Genomic DNA, 22,964 nt, shown 5'->3' with positions numbered 1-22,964 from the left:
ACTGAACTGGATTCATTACCATCAACCCCAGACTGTCTTGTCTCATTACATACACCCGCACACCTGAATCCTGTGATGGCCCTGTATCTACAAATCTGGTTAAAACCCTGTTCTAGCTGTGTATGTCAAATTTGGTGCCTCTATCACCAAAGTTACAAAGTTACAAGTTACATAGTTGCCCCACTACATGGAATTCTATGGATAAGCTTCCAACATTCATTATAATGTCATAGCCATAGAATTCCATGTAGTGGGGCAACTATGTTTTTGAATTATAACTTTGGTGATAGAGGCACCAAATCTCTCACACAATGGCATAATATGGGTGATTATTAAAAAATAGTTGTAGCTAGTGCTTTCAAAGATATATATATATATATTATATATATATTTCATGACCTTTCAGAACCACTTGTCAAAGTTTAACATGTGTCAGGGTTTCCTTAAAGCAATTTATACAGGTCATTCTGTTAAATACCCTATAGGTCAAAGGTTAAACTTCTGTTGACCTGAAAATTCCAAAAATGTGTCTGATGGATAGCTGTCAATCTTTCCAATGATATATAATTAAAGCTTGTATGTGAGCAATAGCATTATGTACAGGGTAAAACCCCTATGGGGAAATTGTATGGAATTGAGGGATGAGAGTTATTACTGGAGAATGCTCCAATTGCTGCACTGCTATCACACATTTTCCAACTCTAGGGACGTAGACCTTCAAAAAAAATCACTCAGAGACATCGCCACCTCATGTGAGCCTGACGGAGCAAATTTGGGGGTCTGGCTCATTGACTAATCATAATGTAGCCACCGTAGTAGTGTCCTGCTGGAGACTGGGAGTCTGGCCTCTCGCTAAAAGAGCCTCTGGCTAAATTGGCCTCTCAGTTAAACTTTGGAACTCCTACTGACACGAAATTTCCTTTTATTTTCACGCCTACTCCTCGGCACAGAAGGACACAATTACCAGTGCAAGAAAATGAATTGATTGATTTATTGATACACTGATACACAAAAAAAGACTTTTGTGCAGACAAGTAGTAAATAAGGGGAAAATAAATATATCCATCTATAGTTAGCTTGTATGGCTCTTAGCTGTGTAACATGCAAATACAGTTCAGCTACAAAACCCACAACATGAATCTTTTTGGTGAACATATGCTTACTAGTTTATATGCTATCTGCCTAGAATAGATAATGCTTGGGCTTCCCAGGCTGGTCACTGTAGATAGGAGCCTGGCAGACTGATCAGTAGTGCCTCAGACTTCAGTGTAGGTAGCACCCTGCCAGACTGGTTGATAGTACATGGGCCATACCGCTCGCCGTTTGCCTATTTTCATCTTGGATGTTTAGTTGCCAGAGGTGAGGTTCCAATGAAGTCTAACCATCTACTGACACTTTCATGAATTTTAACGTCTGTATGCCTGTCTACTCCTTTAACTTCCCTTTATCCATTCATTAAGTTAAAATGGTTAATTATTGTTTTTTAATACCGTCCCAGGCCATGACAGCCAGAGACAACATCTCTGTTGAGGAGAGGAAGTTTGAGAGGGGACCAATTTATCATGAAAGGTAAAAAGGTCTTAAAGGGGCAATCTGGGGTTGGCACATAGTGCATTCGGAAAGTACTCAGACCCCTTCACTTTTTCCACATTTTGTTACAGCCTTATTCTAAAATGGATTAAATAAAAAACGTTCCTCATCAATCTATACACAATACCTCATAATGACAAAGCGAAAATATATATATTTTTGCAAATGTATATAAAAAGAGGCCTTTGCTATGAGGCTTGAAATTGAGCTCAGGTGCATCCTGTTTCCATTGATCATCCTTGAGCTGTTTCTACAACTTGATTGGAGTCCACCTGTGGTAAATTCACTTGATTGGTCATGATTTGGAAAGGTACATACCTGTCTATATAAGGCAGTGTATCTCAGAGCAAAAACCAAGCAATGAGATTGAAGGAATCATCCGTGGAGCGCCGAGACAGGATTGTGTCGAGGCACAGATCTGGGAGAGTGGCCAGACGGAAGCCACTCTTCAGTAAGAGGCACATGACAACCCGCTTGGAGTTGGCCAAAAGGCACCTAAATATTCTCAGACCATGAGAAACAAGCATCTCTGGTCTGATGAAACCAAGCTGGAACTCTTTGGTCTGAATGCCAAGCATCACGTCTGGAAGAAACCTGGCACCATCCCTATGGTGAAGCATGGTGGTGGGAGAATCATGCTGTGGGGATGTTTTTCAGTGGCCCAGCGAGAGCCCTGAGTTGAACCTGATGTAACATCTCTGGAGAGACATTAGATCAGGTACTGTAAATGTGGAATTTCTGTTTTTTTAAATGATAAATTAGCAAAAACTTTTGTCATTATGGGGTATTGTGTGTAGTTTGATTGAGGGGGATTTAATACATTTTTAGAGTAAGGCTGTAACAAATTGTGGAAAAAGTGAAGGGGTCTGAGTACTTTCCAGATGCACTGTACATGTTTTTACTTGTAAAATAATGACACTGTATATAGCCATTGATTCTTGACGAATGTAATGCCTGATGAGCGTATCAAACTGTCTAACACTATCAGAACCCTAAATATAAACTTGTTTTACTCCATTGTTTGTAAACAATGGACCTGTAAATGAACACTATGCTCCAAAACAACATGGTTAAAACTAAAAATGTTATCTCATGGATGAGCAGTCCTTGTATCCATGTCTCTGAATATGGGTGCTTACCATTCTCCAGCCCCATCCCTCAGTAGTTTACCAGGTGAGGGATGAGCTGGATACACCAAGGACTTTTCGTTTTCAGTAATAACACTTTCTGTGGGGCAGCCCATTACACTTTTAAACTCAATAGGGCAGCCGCCCATTATCATGGCGACTGCACAAAAGCACATTCAATTTCTAATATATCACCTTTTAAATAGGCAAGTCGGTTGACGTAATTCTTATTTTACAAGGACGGCCTAAGAACAGTGGGTTTAACTGTCTTGATCAGAGGCAGAACGACAGATTTTTACCTTGTCAGTTTAGGAATTCGATATCGCAACCTTTCAGTTACTGGCCCGTCGCTCTAACCACTAGGCTACGTGCTGCCCCAAGTTCAAAAGTAAATTTGTTAACGGAGGTGTAGAAGTAAAGGAGAAGTCTAGTGTCAATTCAAAGTTGTAATAAATGCATTAATAAGTCTGACTTCTGTTTCTTCGTCATGTTAGATAACCACCATTATGTTAGTTTGGTTATACATACATCTGCCAGTAGATGGCGATAGTATTAGTTTTAGTGAGTGATCACTATGATTGCTTTACATAAACAAGCCAGTAGATGGCGCCTAGTAGCCTACGTGATAGTTATGTAACACATTTGGAATTTTACCCCTAGACTATTGTCGTCAAAGATATAGACGGACCAGTCATAGTCTAGTCTGAAACTATTCTAGTTGATAAGGGGCCACTGTACCACATAACAGCCGATAGCCTTAATAGCTGATGCTATGTCTCAATTCCTCATCGGCAAGAACGGGACTGAATCACCCGAACCTGTCAAAGCAGAAGTAACAGGTAAGCCGTAGGCGTATCCCTTTACGTACAAAAAACCGATCTTTCAAGGTAGCTCAGTGTTATTGCTATTTCAGTAAATTAATTTTCTAATGGCTTGCATAATAAAAATATTACTAATGAGCAATTTGACTTTTTACATTGGCACATTCTGATTAATCTCACGTGCAGTGTTTCCAACTTCTTCTTTTTTTGTGAGATCCGCTATTGGCTCCGCTAGATGACGGTTTGCTGTTGCCGCGACAACGTGACAGCACCAATTTGTCTTGCTGCAGTCCCCGAAGTAGCGTTTTCGACCGCTCTCGTCGCACCTCCCTCTCTTTGTGCTTTTCTGCCTGTGTGTTCGCAGTTGCTTTGATTTGTTACAGACAGCTTCACTCTCGTTTGCTGCAGAATTGATTGGGAAAATATGGAGCGAGATAGCTGCCAAAAAGTTGATCTTAAGAAAATCATATGGAAAAAGCCATGCATGAAACATGAAACGGAAACGTTAAATTATATCTGTAAATGTAAAAACCCAAAGTTACGAATATGAATGAACATTTACACTTTCAATTCTTACTTTGTCTCCCTTTACTTGGTCACAGATCTTTTCTTTTTTGTATTCGTGTGGGGCTGCTGTGGTATAGCCAAGGGGTCCCAAATAGTCTTGACCATTTATAGCCTATTCTTATTGCCAGATCTGTTTTCCTTATCAGCCACTGCACGTGCTGCTTCAACTATTTTGTAAAAAAAAAAGATGTAAAGACTATATTTAGAGGCCTGTGAGCTAGGATCTCTTAAGTGTAGCCCTATAATACGTTATAAAACACAACTAGAGTTTAAAAAAATAATTCCGCAAGACATCAGTACCCATAATGATAGCCTAAATTGAAATGCTTACAAGTTGAAGGCCTATTTTTGCTGTAAACCTTCATTGCAAAATAGTATATTTAATCAATTATTTGGTGACGTGATTATATTTAGTATAGTTTTATCAAATGTTTTACAATTGACATTTTTCTCAATCACTGAGGCGGCTGGTCCTCCCCTTCCTCTGAGCCTCCACGGACACACACCTATATTCAGTATGTGAGGTATAATGAACCTCTAACGTAAACTTTCAACAATTATCAAATTTGCCATTCAAAAAAATATATAGGCTGAAGGTCAAACTTTATCAGGGATCAGCTTCTACATTGTTTGGTTTATCACATTAGAATATGGTAAAAATGATAACGGTTTTCTTCTGGTGAAAGAGGACAAATACAGCGTGGTTATCTTTATACATCTTTAATGAAAGATGAAAAATACAAACAATTTACAAAAAAACAAATGTAACGTGAAAACCGACAACAGTCCTAACTGGTGCAAAACACAGACAGGAACAATCTAAAGAATATGACTGCCTAAATATGGTTCCCAATCAGAGACAACGTTAAACACCTGCCTCTGATTGAGAACCACTCCAGGCAACCATAGACTTACCTAGAATACTTCACTAAACACAATCCCATAACCTACAAAAAAAACCTAGACAAAACACACTACATAAATCACCCATGTCACACCCTGGCCTGACCAAAATAATCAAGAAAACACAAAATACTAAGGCCAGGGTGTGACAATGTACCTTCTGTGCTTGCAGGATGTGTCCCTGAGTGGCTACAAGGGACATTGCTGCGCAATGGGCCTGGTCTCTTTAAAGTGGGAGACACTGAATACAACCACTGGTTTGATGGCATGGCTTTAATTCATAGTTTCACCTTCAAAGATGGTGAGACCGGAACAAGACACTATACAAGACACTATACATTTCCACAAATGGTAAATTTCCAACTGGCTGAATAGCACTGCGAATCTTTGTGTTGTACAGGTGAGGTGTACTACAGGAGTAAATTCCTGAGGAGTGACACCTTCAAGAAAAACACTCAGGCAAACAAGATTGTTGTTTCAGAATTTGGGACAATGATCTATCCCGATCCCTGCAAAAACATATTTTCAAAGTAAATCGATTTTTAAACATGATTTATAGTTTATTTGTTTTTGATTTTACATTTCCCTTACATTTTGTGTGGACATCCGTGTATCTCGACAAACAACCAAAAACACATAATACATGATGCATCTTGTCCTTTTTTCAGAGCCTTCTCCTACCTTCTCGCTGCCATCCCTGACTTCACAGATAACAACCTGATAAACATCATTAGATATGGGGAGGACTACTATGCCTCATCAGAAGTCAACTACATGAATCAAATTGACCCAATTACCCTTGACGTAATTGGAAAGGTAAATTCAAATCTATTGAAATTATCACTGTTGTCCATTATGTCTTATCACTTGCTTTATTTTCTCCCTTTGCCTGTCCTGTAAACTCAACCTCAGATGAACTACAGGAATCACATTGCTCTGAACTTGGCGACTGCACACCCTCACTACGACGATGAGGGAAACACCTATAACATGGGAACTGCCCTCATGAGGTTTGGCATGCCCAACTATGTCATCTTCAAGGTTCCAGTAAATGCATCAGGTATCGGAACATTTTAATTTGGGAGGGGTTCCTGGCCACATACATGTTAGGGTAAAAACCTCCATGAATGATTACACATTTAAGTGTTCACAGGAAAGTGTTCTTTCGCTCTCCAGATAAGGAGCATAAGAAGCCTGCCCTGCGGAAGGTGAAGCAGGTCTGCAATATACCGTTTCGCTCTACCCTCTTCCCCAGCTACTTCCACAGCTTCGGCATGACAGAGAATTACATCATCTTTGTCGAGCAGCCATTCAAACTGGACATCCTCAGACTGGCCACAGCTATATTTAGAAGAGTCAACTGGGCCAGCTGCCTCAAATACGACAAAGAGGACATTGTAAGCTACACTTGTCTGATCACAACCTCATGGAAAGTTCATTTTTATCTTCAACTAACTTTGGCAACAATCAAAATTCTTACATTCTCTCTGGTGATCCCCTTGGCCATTCTTTAGACTCTGATCCACCTGGTCGACAAGAAGACTGGGAAGGCTGTGTCCACCAAGTTCTACACAGATGCCCTGGTAGTTTTCCACCATATCAACGCCTTCGAGGACGACGGCCATGTAGTGTTTGACATGGTCACCTACAAAGACAGCAATCTGTATGAAATGTTCTACTTAGCGAACATGAGAAAGGAAACACATGAATTCATTGAGACCAACAAGGTCAACTTCTCCCCACCAATCTGCCAGAGATTTGTCTTGCCTCTCCCTGTTGCCAAGGTATATATTGATAAGACTCCAACTTTCCTGTAAATACATGAATACGCTGGTATTAAACTCTGTTACACTTTACATGAAGCAGCTCCGTATGAACAGTTCAAACATTCCGGGCACCTTAAAGAGGGAGCCATAGAGCATAATAGGCATTAAAGCATGAGAGGTTGTGATATGATGTGAATATATCACATCTAGAACTGATCAGGGCCTGTGATATTTTGCTCAGACATTTTCATGAACTAGCTATGAATTCACATATTTTCAAGGCAAAATAAGCTTCATACGAAGCCTGTTCAAATTAAATGTTACCATTACATGTTTATACAACAACTGAAGATTGGATACGTGTATGTTATAGGATACTCCAAATGGAACAAATCTGGTGAGGCTCAAAGACACAACAGCCAAAGCAGTGATGCAGAGAGATGGCTCGCTGTATTGCCTGCCTGAAACAATATTTGAAGGTGAGACTTAATCAACTGAACATTAGTGATCGATATGAATTATATACCACTGCATGAAGAGGTCAAATGCTATGTTAGTAAAAGTGGAGTCAAGCAGTTAGTCAAATAGTTGTTTGTTTTTATTTTATGGAACATTTCGTAAATGCAGATCTCCATTTGTACACAAACAGGTTTGGAGTTGCCAGGGATGAACTACAAATTCAATGGCAAGAAGTACCGTTATTTCTATGGCTCAAGAGTGGAGTGGACTCCACACCCAAATAAGGTAGTCTCTTACCAATGTATTCTCCTTAACATAGAGAAGTGGGTCCTCATTTCTCACTGACAACATGCTGCTGTTTGTGCTATTAATACTTACACAGATTGGAAAGGTGGACATCGTGACCAGAAAGTACATTGAGTGGACAGAGGAGGACTGCTACCCCTCTGAGCCTGTGTTTGTTGCTTCACCAGGAGCTGTGGAGGAGGATGACGGTGAGAGGCAGTAGGCCTACTTCTGCACGATAAAAGCATTTAATCCGCTCTGTCACTATAAAACAGTACATTTATTTATTTTCTGTTTTCAGGAGTAATTTTGTCCTCCGTCGTCTCACTCAATCCAAAGATATCCCCCTTCATGCTTGTCCTTAATGCCAAAACCTTTGAGGTAATTGCTCGTGCCTCAATTGACGCCAGCATTCACATGGATCTGCATGGACACTTCATTCCCACACAGAGCACCAACTGACATAGCCAGCAGAGGGCAGGATTGTACCTTAACATTGTAGAGGGCAAATTATTGTTCCCAACCATGGAAAGTCGATGTCCGTGCCCCCATGGAAATACAATGAGCATATTAAACAAAAATTCCCATTAAAATCATTCTGTTTAAAGTTGAGATCTGTTTTGCGTGGGCTGCGTCTCAATCCACCACATCCGCTGATGACGGCCTTCCGCATCTGCGGTAGGAGGCAGAGCTTCAAGATCATGTCTAGATGAGATACAGATTGTCAAATTGACATCTACGGTGATTATTTTAGCATTTTAGCTAACACTAACCCCTCTCCTAACCTGCTACTTTAATTATCCTAACCTACTGTATAAGTTCTAAACCTGATACGAAAAGTGTTTTTCCATGTATGAATCTGTTATTCAATGTGTTTCTAAAGGCTAATAGCAGTAAGAACAAATTCAATGTTTTATTAAAAAAATTGTATACCTACAGGGGTCTTAAAATGCTAAATCAAATAGCTAAATGATCCTTGGTATGACCATCTTGAAACAATTCCACATAGCTTAGTAGAGAACTAGCCCCAGGCCCTTCAATTACTAGTCTACCTCTCCAATCGTATTTGCTCAAATGTTGCAGAATTTATGTTTACAGAACGTCTACCACAAAGTGTCTTTTAAATCCTATTTTTAGACAGAGAACGACAACCTCTATTTTTGTAAATCAGGATGTATACAATATAGTTTTGTATGTTAAAAGGGTTTATAATGTATCCATTCTGTCTATCCTGGTCACCCTATTGTAAATTATATTGTTTTTCTGTACAACAGGTAAATAAGGAAAACAATAGTGTGCTGCAAATCAGTTGTGGCATTGCTATCACCATTACTTCTCTCAAAAGTGAGTACTTAAAGCACTTTCTGCGCACATAATTACCTCGTTCAACATTATGATTAATACCATGAGTCACTACAATGTACTTACATTAGGTTTGTAAATATCCATTAGAATACTGTGTTTAGTAAATAATTTTATTTAATTCACTCATAAAAAAACATGTATACTTTTATTTAGTACATTCTAGAGGAAGACTGAAACAAGACATTAATGCTCTAAAGTTAGAATGAAATTTGACAATTTGTTGTGCATTAAATGCCAAGTTATTGTTTGTTAATGTTTTGAGTGTTTGTCTGAGTTTGATTCTGAAATCATTCTGTGACTTTGCTTAAAATGGATCCCCTGATATCTGTAAATGTGCACTTGAACTATTTGTCTTAAAGTCTGACCATGTCATCACCTTATAATTAATAACGGCTAAAATGAGCATATTGCTTACAACTACAGTAATACAAATGTATATTTCTTTGTGTAATATAGTCCAACAACATGGCTGTGCCAGTAAACTACATGTTTGCTTGCTAACAAATAAAAACTAGAGGGAAAAAACATTAACCTTTTTGTTGCTTTATCCACAACTCTTGATGTTTGTAGAGGAACCAATCTATCCCCACAAAATACAAATATGTACAAAGAATATTACTGAAACTAGAAATATGATAAGATCAGTTAGTATGATAGTGTAGCTCCCCTTCCCCCATGGGAAATGTGGTTTGACTCTGGGACTTCACCTGCACTAGATATCCCTCAGCGCCAGGCATGCACAGTGAACAAGAAATTGGCATAGGCTAGCATGGTACCAATGGCTTACAAAATATAACATTAGGTAACCTGGTGCAATCTCTAGGATGGGATAAGACTAATCATGATATACAAGTATAATATATTGGGTAACTCAGTGCAAATAACTGCCATGATGTCTTACCCCCGACCTTACCTCACAGCATAGACACAATACAGAGATGCTTTTATTTAGGTGGGTATCTTTATAAAATAATTTGACTCTTCAGATCACTGCAAAGTTTAATCACATTTTGCTATTTACATTTACTGTGCATGAGAAGCCATTTTGACAGCTTCACACAGCAAAAATGAAATCACCCAAGACAGACTATTTATTGTAACTCTGGAGTAATTGACGACTATCCTTACACTATTTTCTCCACCCAAAAACTTGTCACAACATGGCACTTACAGTAAGGAGAAGCCTTACCTTAGTCTTGTCCTTACCTTTCAGACAGCAGAATGAATGGAGAGGCTTTTCAGTCTTACAGGCAGTGTCAGAGTTCACGGAAATCAATTTCACAGGTCTGTCTTAACCAACTGCGTAATAAAAGTGTTGACTGACATAAATATGCAACCATAACTGTAATTCCTAGAATGTTCAAGAGACGTAACAAAGAGAGACCAAAGTTTAGGCCTACTATCTGGTACAACGTTTATAGCCAAGTACATCAGATGAGTTACATAAATGGGTACCATGGTGAGTTAATTTAAAGGGTCAATACGCAATTGGTATGTCAATTTTTGGACTTTTAAAATATGTTCCCATTTGATCTTGAAGAATATAACTTACAAATTCCTCATGAGCCTAGTTTAACTGTCATACCCTATCAAAACCCAACATATGATCTTGTATGCATCATGGCACTATTTCATGAAAGACATACTTATGACACTGGTTGATTATCTCAGTTGATACAACCACAAACCATGATTGTTGTATTTAAATGGTCCACTATACTGTAGAATATGAATATGTGGAGGTGGATTGTGCTTATTTGCTTCTGCTAATGCATTTATAGTGCCCCTGATACATATTATACAGTAGTATATTTTATTCCTTTCTATGGTATTTCCAAGTAGACTTTGTCTAGTTGCATACCATTTGTTTCACTAAGCCGAAGTATGACAGCATGATCACTCAACAAAACCGTCAATCTAGCTTCTACTGTATAACAGCAGAGTTTAATTTAATTAAAATAGGTCTAATCCAAGTGTGCATGAGGTCATAGCATTCAAATAAATACATTTGTTACAAAAAGTTGTCATGACTTAATTTAAAGTAATAATTCACCTGAAATAAATCACCAAATGCAGCTCATGTTATGGATGGTGGGAAAGTGGTCTGTGAGATTGCTTAGCATTAGCACACTTGCAAAACAAATTGAACATGCAATCAAAGAATGGATTATCCTTTAGGGTATGATAACCGTGGTCATACAACTTCCACCCTTTTGCAGTCAACAATACTAAGGCTATATATGCTTTAGCTGAGTATACAAACCTTAATCTTCGGTTGCAGTGTCCTTATTCTGTCTTGAAACATTCTAGGAAGACTGAGCTTATGATTGTACCAAATATTGATATGCTTATCTCCAGTTCTAGTTACCTTATCATAGAGTACATAGCTGAGAGGGTCAAAGCTACACATATATACAAAGTATGTGGACACCCCTTCAAATAAGTGTATTTGTCTATTTCAGCCACAGGTGTATAAGATCGAGCACACAGCCATGCAATCTCCATAGGTAACATTGGCAGTAGAATGGCCTGACAAAAGAGCTCAGTAACTTTCATCGTGGGACCATGACCAGCAAGTCAGTTGGTCAAATGTCTGCCCTGTTAGAGCTTCCCCGGTCAAATGTAAGTGCTTTTATTGTGAAATGGAAACATCTAAATGCAACAACTGCCCAGCTGCAAAGTGGTAGGCCACACAAGCTTACAGAACAGGACCGCTGAGTTCTGAAGCGTGTAGAGCATAAAAATCTTCTGTCCTCGGTTGCAAAACTCACTACTGAGTTCCAAACTGCCTCTGGATGCAACATCAGCACAAGAACTGTTTGTCGGGAGCTTCATGAAATGGGTTTCCATGGCCGGGCAGCCGCACACAAGCCTAAGATCACCATGCTTAATGCCAAGTGTTGGCTGGAGTGGTGCAAAGCTCACTGCCAAATTGGACTCTGGAGCAGTGGAAATGCGTTTTCTGGAGTGATGAATCATGCTTCATCATCTGGTAGTCCGACGGACTAATCTGGGTTTGGCGGATGCCAGGAGAACGCTACCTGCCCAAATGCATAGTGCCAACTGTAAAGTTTGGTGGAGAAGGAATAATTGTCTGGGGCTATTTTTCATGGTTCGGCTAGGCCCCTTAGTTGCATTGACGTGAAATCTTAACGTTACAGCATACAATGACATTCTAGACAATTCTGTGCTTCCAAATTTATGGCAACAGTTTTGGTCCCTTGTTTCAGCATGACAATGCCCCCCTGCATAAAGCGAGGTCCATACAGAAAATATACTTTTGAGATTTGTGTGGAAGAACTTGACTGGCCTGACCTAAACCCCATCAAACAACTTTGGAATGAATTAGAGCGCCGACTGCGAGCCAGGCTTAGTCGCCCAATATCAGTGCCCGACCTCACTAATGTTCTTTTGGCTGAATGGCAGCAAGACCTCGTAGCAATGTCCCAACATCTAGTGGAAATCTTTCCCAGAAGAGTGGAGCCTGTTATAGTAGCAAAGGGGGCACCAACTCCATATTAATGCCCATGATTTTGGAATGAGATGTTCGACATGCAGGTGTCCACATACTTTTGGTCATGTAGTGTATTTCCAAATGGAGTAAAGATCCTCAAATTGCTTTGAACTTACACTGTTACACTGTGATGTTTTACATGTGTCCCATTGATGATAACTAAACAATTATTTAAGCTTTGACCAATCCCCGAGGTTTGTAAGACCCTGGGTTTAATAATAATTAGGCAAAGACTCAACTTCTGCAAAAGGTTTAAGGTTTATTCAGAGAACGTTCTAAAGTCAGAAATGCAAAGACATGTCATTTTAGAACTCCCTCTACGCACACACACACACAGTTTTATCACTTTTCTACCAGCCTTGGCACTTTCTCGCTGTTCTCTCCCTAGATTAGAGAGGCCTTGGAAGGGCCCTCCTGTTGTCAGCTTTTTCAGAGTTATCATGCAAAAAACTAGCAACAATAAAAATCTTGAATAAATTAAAATGAATACAGGAACAGAGTGGTCACCTCACCATTGTTGCTGTAAACAGATGAGAGAAAGGGTTGGAGAAAAAACACTCATGACCACAGACTGACCAGCCAATGGACCAAAATTAAAGTTTACAATGTTATTATATTTTTTTTACAATGTAATTGTAAACCAAATAAAAAACAGGGCAAAACAAGCTTGCATGTTAGGCTCTGACAGAGCAAGAGGAATAAGGCAATTCACATTAAATAAGTATCAATGACCTCCCAAAAAACCCACAAAGAAATGCTCCACCAACCAGACTTATATTTGTTTTGATAATGTCACGACTTCCGCCGAAGTTGGTCCCTCTCCTTGTTCGGGCGGCATTCGGCGGTCGGCGTCACCGGTCTTCTAGCCATCGCCGCTCCACCTTTCATTTTTCCATTTGTTTTGTCTTGTTTTCCATACACCTGGTTTACATCTCCTCATGATTACTATGTGTATTTAGCCCTCTTTTCCCTCCATGTCTGTGTGGGGTATTGTTTATTGTCTAGGTTGGCAAGCTTCCGGCTGGGTTGCGCCGGGTTTTATTTGTACCTGTGATTTGTGGCAGCCGGTACTTTGTACTTGGTTGTTGTACTTTGTGCTGCCTCACTTGTTCTTTGGGCATTTTGTTTTTGTGACGCGGTTGCGTTCTGTTCTTACTATTGCCTCAGTAAAGTGCTTCTTTGTTCACTCATCTCTGCTCTCCTGCGCCTGACTTCCCTGCACCAGCTACACCCACCGCTTGACAGATAAGAATGCCATCAGAGGGTGGACTGTTCAAAGTAAGACTGTTTTATGATGTTTGGAGCCCAAGCATCATAAAACAGTTTGGAGTTTCCATGTGTGTTGAATTGCATTTTTCTAATTTCAGAGAGCACAACACATCTCCCACCCAATATTTATATAATGGGGAAGCGCCATCTTCCAGTTCTGGAGTATTAGACATCTAGCTAAAACAGTTGAATGAGCAATAGTGTCCGACTGAATTATTGACAGGGGGGTACGTATGGGCAGTACTACAAAAAGGGCTATAAGGGGAGACGGATGTATAACAGTGTCATATCAGAGAAACATTGAAATATTAGACAATTTATGACAGTCTCAAAAAAAGTAAACAGTGTGGCTGGTTCTGTTTTACATCGAACACAAGTAGGATCAAAATCAGAGAATATTCTTCAGAGTTTGTCACCAGACCAGTGGATATGGTGAACCACCTTGAATTGAATGAGGCTGTGTCTAGTGATAAAAGAGGAAGAATGCACCCTGTGCAGAACCGATTCCCAGGTGTCATCCCCAAGTTCCTCCCCCAAATCCTTTTCCCATTGTGTCTTTAAAGGCAACAAAGAAGGGTTCTGTAAGTCATTAATGATTGCATATACATCGGAAATTGCACACTTAGGAAGGTTGTTTAGCTCAAAGATGCATATTGGGAAGTTCAGGTGTGGTAGCTCTAACAAAGTTCCTAGTCTGGAGATAATGGAAGAAGTTGGATTGGGGGAGGTTGAACTTTTCCTGTAGCTGAGCAAAAGAGGCAAATGTATCATCAAATAATAATTGGGTTAGTGAGGAGAGGCCCAGTGAGTGCCAGATGCCAAAAGTCCCATCATTTAAAGATGGAGAAAATAAAATGTTCTGATTGATTGGGCCTGATAGAGAAAATCCTCGAAGGCTAAAGGCTAAACGGAACTGAATCCACATTTAAGAGACTGCTTTACAATTGGGTTGACACACCTTTTTCCTAGGAACACTGGGAGAGAGGAGCACAACACAGAGGAAATTGCAGCAGGTTTACATGATTCAGACTCCATCTGGACCCAGAGTGGATTTGGGCCAGTAGAGTCAACCTGCAGCCAGTATAAAAGGGCTCTGAAATTTGCAGTCCAATAGTATGTCTGGAAATTTGGTATAGCTAACTCACCCAATACCTTAGGCTTTTGTAAATGTCTTCTACCAATCCGTGGTACCTTGCCATCCCAAATAAAATACATGAATGTTTGATCCGGTGAATTAAAAAAATATTTTGGAATAGAAATGGGTAAACATTGAAAAAAGTATACAATCCTAAACTGAAAGCTTGTAAAAGAGCACTTAAAGCAGCCTTATTTACAGGAAAAATATAATTCTTGCCTAGATTCAGCTTGTACCCTTAGATTGCTCCAAACTGTTTAAGAATAGATATGGAATGTGGTAAGGAGGTATCAGGGTTGGAGATAAACAAAAGAAGGTATTTCTGCTCTAAGCCTGTCCTGAGTATACCTTGAATAGCATCATTTGAGCACAGTGCGACGGAAAGGGGCTCGATTGCCAAAGCAAACAACAACGGGGAGAGTGGACAACCCTGTCTGGATCCAAGGTGCAGGGGAAAATAGTCAGAGAACAAGTTGTTAGTCTGTACCGAAGCCATGGAAGAGAAATTAAGAATCTTTATCCACGCAATGAATTTGTGACCTAAGCCAAATCTATAAAGGGCGGCAATTAGGTAGTCCCACTCAACGCGGTCAAAAGCTTTTTTCACATTGATCGAGACCACCACCCCGGGTCCCCCGACGCTGGGGAGTACATTCATAAGGCGTCTAATATTTAAAAACAAATGCCTATTTCTCATAAAGCCATTCTGGTCAGAGTCAATTTTTATTTTTTTTACCTTTATTTAACCAGGCAAGTCAGTTAAGAACAAATTCTTATTTTCAATAACAGCCTAGGAACCGTGGGTTAACTGCCTGTTCAGGGGCAGAACGACAGATTTGTACCTTGAACTTGCAACCTTCTGGTTACTAGTCCATCGCTCTAACCACTAGGCTACGCTCTAACCACTAGGCTATCCTTACTTGGTACAGCGAGTTTTCCATTCAGATGGCTAAGAGCTTGGCTAGGATTTTGTAATCACAGTTTAAATGCGAGATTGGGCAATAAGATCCACATTCCAGGGGGTCCTTGTTTTTCTTTAATAGTAATGAAATAGAGGCTTGATAAAGACTCAGCGGTAGCTTTGATGTTTTAAGACACCGGAATGGGCAAAGCAGACTGGAAAACATCCTGGAAAATTTGTTTGGAAAACCGTCCGGACCCGGTGATTCACTACTTTCATTGTGGACACTGTAGTTGCAATCTCCTCTGGTGTAAATTGTTCTTCTAAACCATCATGGGAGTCTGTATCAATTGAAGGCATATTCAGACCATCAAAGAAAGAATCAATCAACAAAGGGTCTTGAGGAGATTCGGAGGTTCGGAGGTGTAGAGCAGAGTACATTTTTTTGAATTGATCATTGATCTCTTTATGTATAACTGTGGTCGCACCAGACAGGATCCTTATTTGCGGGATTAAACGTGAGGCCTCAGAATACGGATCTGATGAGCATGGAGTTTACTGGCCTTGTCATCTTGCTCATACACTCTGTATCAAACTCATAAGAGTAGAGAGCTCGTCAAATTCAGATTGGAGTAGCTGGCATTCTTTATATAGATCAGAGGAAGGATCTGTAGCATACTTCTTATCCAGTGTAGCTATGGCTTTGCTCAGGCCTCGAAGTCACTGAGAGCAAGCTTTGTTTTTGTTGGCTGTATAAGAAATAATTTGGCCATGTAGATTTGCGTTGAGGTACTCCCATATGGAAGAGCAGGACATACAGTGGGGCAAAAAATAATTTAGTCATTTACTTATTTTCCACGATAATTTGCAAATAAATTCATTTAAAATCCTACAATGTGATTTTCTGGATTTTTTTTCTCATTTTGTCTGTCATAGTTGAAGTGTACCTATGATGAAAATTACAGGCCTCTCATCTTTTTAAGTGGGAGAACATGCACAATTGGTGGCTGACTAAATACTTTTTTGCCCCACTGTACTTTGGGATGAATACATTTCCAGGAATAAGGTGATTTCTGGAGAAATTAAATTGACAAACTCCTTATCTGAGAGTAAAATGGACTTAAAATGCCATTGATAACACACAGGTTGCTGGGGAAACTCTAGCTCAGGCACTAATTGTCACACCCTGACCTTAGTATTCTTTGTTTTCCTTGTTTTTTTGGTTAGGTCAGGGTGTGACATGGGTGATGTATGTGTTTTGTCTTGTCTAGGGGTTTTGTATGTTTATGGGGCTGTTTCCTTTCTAGGTAAATTGTATGTCTATGGTTGCCTAGATTGGTTCTCAATTAGAGGCAGCTGTCTATCGTTGTCTCTGATTGGGAACCATATTTAGGCAGCCATATTGTGTGAGTGATTATCTATGTCTATGTTATGTTGCGCGTTAGCACATTGTTTATATAGCTGTCACGTTCGTTTTGTTGTTTTTGTTTAAGTGTTCTTCGTGTTCTTCCTACAATAAATAGGAATGTATTCTAACCACACTGCGCTTTGGTCCACTCCATACGACGACCGTGACACTCATGGTGAATGGTCAGAAATAACAATACTTTCAGAGCAAAATGTTTTTATTATAATAGCCTGTCTAATAGGCCCAATTAAATGAGAGATGCGCAAGGTCATTTGTTATAGACCTATGTCTACATCGGAATATGAACTCATCATGGCCAGAAAAGGAGAGGAATTTATTCTGCAATGGTTATGTATTATGTTGTAAATTAAATATGGTCTGATCATGAAATTTGACATTACAGTATTTAGACATAGTGTAAAAACGTCAATGGACGTGAGTTCTACCTTTAAACTGCGCTATGGATCAGATCGCATAGTGCAAAATAGTTTAAATACTGTAGCTTATCTATTTACTAATGTGAAGTGGGTCCAATTAAATGAGAGATGGGGCATATGTAGCCTATCCTAACTTGTTGTAGGCCTTTAGGCTGGCTATTTTGCCAGTATGAAACCATCACAGTTCTGAAAAGGTTGAGGAATGTATTATGCAATGATCATGGAAATTTAAAAATAGGAAACAGATGCCTATTTCTAATTATTTTAGAATGCAAAGATAAAATAAATATTCTCACTAAAGGCAAATGATTACATTGCTATATTTAGCTGCCTGTTTTTCCCTTCACAAGGCTCACACTTGGCAAAAACTGGTTTAATCAACGTTGTATTCCAAAAATTAAAAAATCCAATGTGATGATATTGAATCAACTTGGAAAACTGATTGGATTTGCAAAAAGTCATTAATGTATGGCAATTTCGTATTTTTTTCACCAAACGTTTAACCTAAATCCAATGGCATGGTATTTAAAAAAAATCTATTTCAAGTTGAATTCCCATTAGTTGACATCTCAACCCAATCTAAATCAAAACTGGACATTGAACTGACGTCTGCCCTGTCACGCCCTGACCTTAGAGATCCTTTTTATGTCTCTCTTTTGGTTTGGTCAGGGTGTGAGTTGGGGGCGGGCATTCTATGTTTTGTGTTTCTATGATTTTCTATTTCTAGGTTTTGGCCGGGTATGGTTCTCAATCAGGGACAGCTGTCTATCGTTGTCTCTGATTGGGAACCATACTTAGGTACTCTTTTCCCACCTGTGTGTGTGGGAAGTTAACCTTGTTTGATGGCACATTGCATTAAGTGTCATGGTTTGTTTTGTCGGCGTCATTATTTAGAATAAAATAGAAAATTTACGCTCACCACGCTGCACCTTGGTCCTCATCCTTCAACAGCTGTGACAGCCCAGTAGGCTACCACTAGGTAACTAGGTTACTGTTGCCTTAATTGCAATGCAATACCTTAACCACTAGAAACTTTCTAAAGTCTGTGTGAGGATAAGCACATTCTCATGTCAAGTTCAGTTTTTTTTAAATGCCAACTTTTGTGTGACAACTGGTGCATGTATGTTTTGGGCCATATTTTCAGGCCCCGGGATCTTATTTTTATCCATTTAAACTGGTCTTGGTCTGGTCATGGTCTCGATCCACTGATCCTTGGTCTAGGTCTTAAAGTTTTGGTCTGGATCTAAATTGTTCCACTTTTGACTTTATCTTTGGTACTCACACCAATTCACATGGCATACATGTGAGTAATGGTGCTCCACCAAATGGGAAGTCTTCCACACAGCTTGGAAAGACAGTACTGTGCAAAATCGAAGTAAAAAGCTGCATTCCCCAAGTAAAGATGACCTTCACTTTAGCAGTGATGAATTCATGAACTTCTTTGACAAAAAAGATCAAGATCATTAGAAAACAAATGACGGACTTTGAATATGCATATTTTCCCAAAACTCAGTTGTCCTGAGACTGCACAGAACTGCCAGGACCTTAGATCAATGGAGACACTAAACATTTGTAATCCTGTATCTCTCGACACATTCACTAAAATAATCATTGCCTCTAAACCTTCCAGCTGTCTACTGGACTCTATTCCAACTGAAAGAGCAACTTCCTGTGCTTGGCCCTCCTATGTTGAATGTTAAGTCGCGTGAATCAAATCTGGTGAAAAGGGACAAAGTGTAAGACTAGGTCATTGTTCTCAATAACAAGTTTGAATTAAGTATAATAAATGCAATCTTCGTGTCTTCGTGAACACGGGCTCAATGCAACACCACGCAGGGCAAGCAGAGAGCTGGTCTGTTCCTAACAAGGTTCTTCTTAAATACTCTGACAGAAAGTTCCAGCTTCTGAGCTGGCCTATATCAGAGTAGAGGCTGAGTGTGGTTTTAACTTGCTCAGCCTATTGTTGGCGCACAGGCTGTTCCCGGCTCCCAGGCGCTGCAGTTGGCAGGCGTAGTTGTTGTTGTGCAGATTATCTATGTGATCGCACCCTAGAGACTGCGGCAGCAGGCACAGTACCTGCTTTCGTGTTCCAACCTAAAATTAACTGTTTGCAACACTATATGTTGCACAATCCTGTATTGCAGCTTCAGCTCAAACAAAAAGCCTAGATAGCAAACAAAACATATTCTCAGTTCTCACAATCCCCCTTTTCACACCCATTAGGGTGTGAATATAAATGCAGCAATGATTCAAATAAATGCAAGATTGTTTAATATACCTTCATGTCCTCCATTCGATCCCACTATGTACTAGGTTGGCTACCAGCCACCTAGGAACTTAAAACCCTCTTTGAAATGGAGAACAACAACTCGTTATTAAATAGCATTAATAAAAGTAATAAACGTTTATAGAATAAGAAATAACTATTTTTGAGTCCCCCTTTTGACACCCCCTAGGGTGTCACTCATTAACCTCCCCTGTAGCAAACCAGGGATCGTCTTCCATCAGCCCCATCTCTGTGTCTGCCTCATCATCCTTCACCTTGAGCAGGGGCATCATCCCATCCCAATAGCTCGTGGGGAGTAAGGTGGGTGTCGGACCCGGGTGAATTTCTCATTGACATTAAAGCTAAAGGCAACGCATCTATCCACTTCAGCTTTGTCCCTGCCATTATTTGAGCCATTTTTCATTTAAGTGTCTGGTTACCTCTCTCCACTAAACCCTGGGACTGAGGATGATATACTGACCCATACTTGTGGGTTATTCCCAGTGCCTGTTCTACCTCCTTCAGATGCACATTCTTAAAATGTGTACCGTTGTCAGATCTGATCATTCTAGGTACCCCAAATCTTGGTATAAGTTCCCTTCTTAACCATTTTAGGACCACTTTTTCATCTTCCCTTGCTGTTGGGATGGCTTCCACCCATCTGGTGAACCTGTCTACCATTACCAGTAGGTACCTCTTGCCTTCCACTCTGTTGTCCTGTCCCATGTCTGTAAAGTCTATGCAAATGTCCTGGAACGGTGCATCCGGTACAGGGAAACTGTCTATGACCGCTCCCAATGAAACTTTATTGTAGCTTCTGCACACCTCGCAACTTTCTGACACTTCCCTGGTCATGTCTAGCATGTGTGGGTGCCACCATACAATCCTCCAGAGTTTTTGCTACACTTCCCCATCTTCCATGCGCTTTGTTGTGTTCCTCTCATATCGTTGACCTAAGCAGTCTTTCCAGTGTGTGCCCTCTAGATGCCTTAATGATCTCTCCTAGCTCCATGCCTACTCCAAACGGTCTGTTCATATATGTCCGCTTCCTCTTGTAGTTGCCTAACTGTGTCCATTGTTAGTTCGTCTTGCATTTCTCTCGTTCTCTGTACCATCTGCTGTGCAGTGTATTCTGCATTTTTGGTCGCTAGGTCTACCATGTCGTTTCCCTCCCTTATTTTGGTGTTTTCTTTACTGCGTCCTTTACACTTCATGATGGCCACACTTGTTGGTAGTTTGATTGCTTCAATCAGCCGTTGCACTTCTTGTTTGTGTTTTATGGGTTAATTTGAGCTGGTTAGGTAGCCCCTCATCCATTGTGGGCCATCTATGTGTGCAATCCCGTGTGCGTAAGCAGAGTCAGTGTAGATGTTTACTCTCTTTCCTTTGCTTAGATCCAATGCTCTCCTCAACGCTCTTAGTTCTGTCAACTTCTCTTGGGTCTTTGGACCTGTAGCAGCATCCATCTGTGAATAGGGTGTTTACTACCCCATCCAGTGGCGTATTTTCAAGGTCCATTCAAACCTTTACTTGTTTTGCTGCTCTTTCCTCGCAGATATCTGGCTCTCCCTCTCCCATTCCATCCGTCATGTTGGTTCCTTTGGTCACATACATGATGTGCTTTGCCATGATCAGTTTTGTGATATTGGATTTCTTTTTGCTTGACAGAGTAAATAGTTTTGAGGCAAGAAATTCTGTCACTCCATGATCTTTGTTGATTTCCAGTGGGTGTCTCATCACAATGTGTGCCGTTTCCCCTATGGCTGTCAAGACTTCCACCGAAGTTGTTCCCTCTCCTTGTTCGGGCTGTGTTCGTCACCGGCTTTCTAGCTGCCACCGATCCATGTTTCATTTTTCCATTTGTTTTGTCTGTTTTACACACCTGGTTCCCATCTCATGATTATGTTCCTTATTTAACCCCCTGGTTTCCCTTTCTGTTTTGTGTGTGATTGTCTTTCGTGTGTTGGAGTTCGTATCCTGTTTTGTATTTGTTTTATAACAGGATTTTTGTTCAGTTCTCGAATGGAATAAATAGTGGTTTTACTCTTGCCTGTGTCCTGCGCCTGACTCCTTCGCTATCCTCTAGATAGACTCTGACAGAATCACGCACCATAATACATGGAGTCAGCAGGTACAGCCAGCCCTCTGCTTCAAATGGAGGAGCGCGTTCAGCAGCACGCGACCATGCTGCAGAGTCTGGGTACAGCCATGGATCGCGTGCTGCAAACCATGAGACAGGGTTTTTTCCTGTGAACCCATTCAACCCTGGTACCCAGTACCTAGTACATTATACATACACGTTTGTTATATCATTTACGATGCATAGTTTTTTTAGATTGAAGTTATTACAGTATAAGGTTTATAGAGATGTTCAGAATTCACAACTTTAGTCACTTACATCAAACGGGTGTCTCATAATTTTGATAATTGCCAATATGCAGAGTTTTAGTTTTTCAACAATCTGTATCTGCTTACCTTTTGATTGACTGGTCTGTATTTGTGAGGCACTCCGTTTCGACGACAGCGATGGCCAATTGTCTGGACAAAGTTCCTTCTACCAGATCACGTTGGGGTCACCAATTGTTAAGTCGCGTGAATCAGATCGGGTGAAAAAGGACAGTGTAAGACTAGGTCATTATTCTCAGTAACAAGTTTTAATCAAGTATAATAAATGCAATATTTGTGTACATGGGCTCAATGCAACACCACACAGGGCAAGCAGAGAACTGGTCTGTTCCTAACAAGGTTCTTCTTAAATACTCTTGACAGAAATAGTTCCAGCTTCTGAGCTGGCCTATCAGAGTAGAGGCTGAGTGTGGTTTAAACTTGCTCAGCCTATCGTTGGCACACAGGCTGATCCCAGCTCCCAGGCGCTGCAGTTGGCAGGCGTAGTTGTTGCTGTGCAGATTATCAATGCGATCGCACCCTAGAGACTGTGGCCGCAGGCTCAGTTCCTGTTTTCGTGTTCCAACCTAAAATGAACTGTTTGCAACACTTCTTCTATACATGTGTCAACGATCTAAATACTGTTTACGCCCAAGCTTAACCACAGCCTCTCAGCTAGTCACACTATATGTTGCACAATCCTGTATTGCAGCTTCAGCTCAAACAAAAAGCCTACATAGCAAACAAAACATATTTTCAATTCTCA

The 22,964-nt window shown here is 40.3% G+C and overlaps 1 protein-coding gene across 3 annotated transcripts; it reads left to right on the top strand.

Moving 5' to 3' along the window:
- The first annotated feature begins 1,949 nt into the window (after nt 1-1,949).
- LOC109887529 (beta,beta-carotene 15,15'-dioxygenase-like) lies at nt 1,950-9,414 on the top strand. 3 transcript variants are annotated; one of them, XM_031810917.1, is made up of 11 exons: nt 1,950-2,308; nt 5,181-5,309; nt 5,384-5,538; nt 5,677-5,824; nt 5,921-6,068; nt 6,185-6,405; nt 6,523-6,792; nt 7,148-7,253; nt 7,424-7,518; nt 7,616-7,727; nt 7,820-9,408. In XM_031810917.1, the coding sequence occupies exons 2-11, from the start codon at nt 5,307-5,309 to the stop codon at nt 7,978-7,980; spliced, it is 1,419 nt and encodes a 472-aa protein (XP_031666777.1). In that variant the 5' UTR covers nt 1,950-2,308; nt 5,181-5,306; the 3' UTR covers nt 7,981-9,408. The 3 variants fall into 3 exon arrangements, with proteins under 3 accessions (XP_031666777.1, XP_031666766.1, XP_020334475.1); XM_031810906.1 differs by having other exon boundaries at nt 1,951-2,308; nt 5,409-5,538; XM_020478886.2 differs by lacking the exon at nt 1,950-2,308 and adding an exon at nt 3,376-3,556 and having other exon boundaries at nt 5,409-5,538; nt 7,820-9,414.
- The last annotated feature ends 13,550 nt before the right edge of the window (nt 9,415-22,964 follow it).

The sequence above is a fragment of the Oncorhynchus kisutch genome, linkage group LG3 (genome assembly GCF_002021735.2).
Source record: "Oncorhynchus kisutch isolate 150728-3 linkage group LG3, Okis_V2, whole genome shotgun sequence".
NCBI classification, from domain to species: Eukaryota; Metazoa; Chordata; class Actinopteri; order Salmoniformes; family Salmonidae; genus Oncorhynchus; species Oncorhynchus kisutch.
This window is presented reverse-complemented; position numbering and strand designations above follow the sequence as displayed.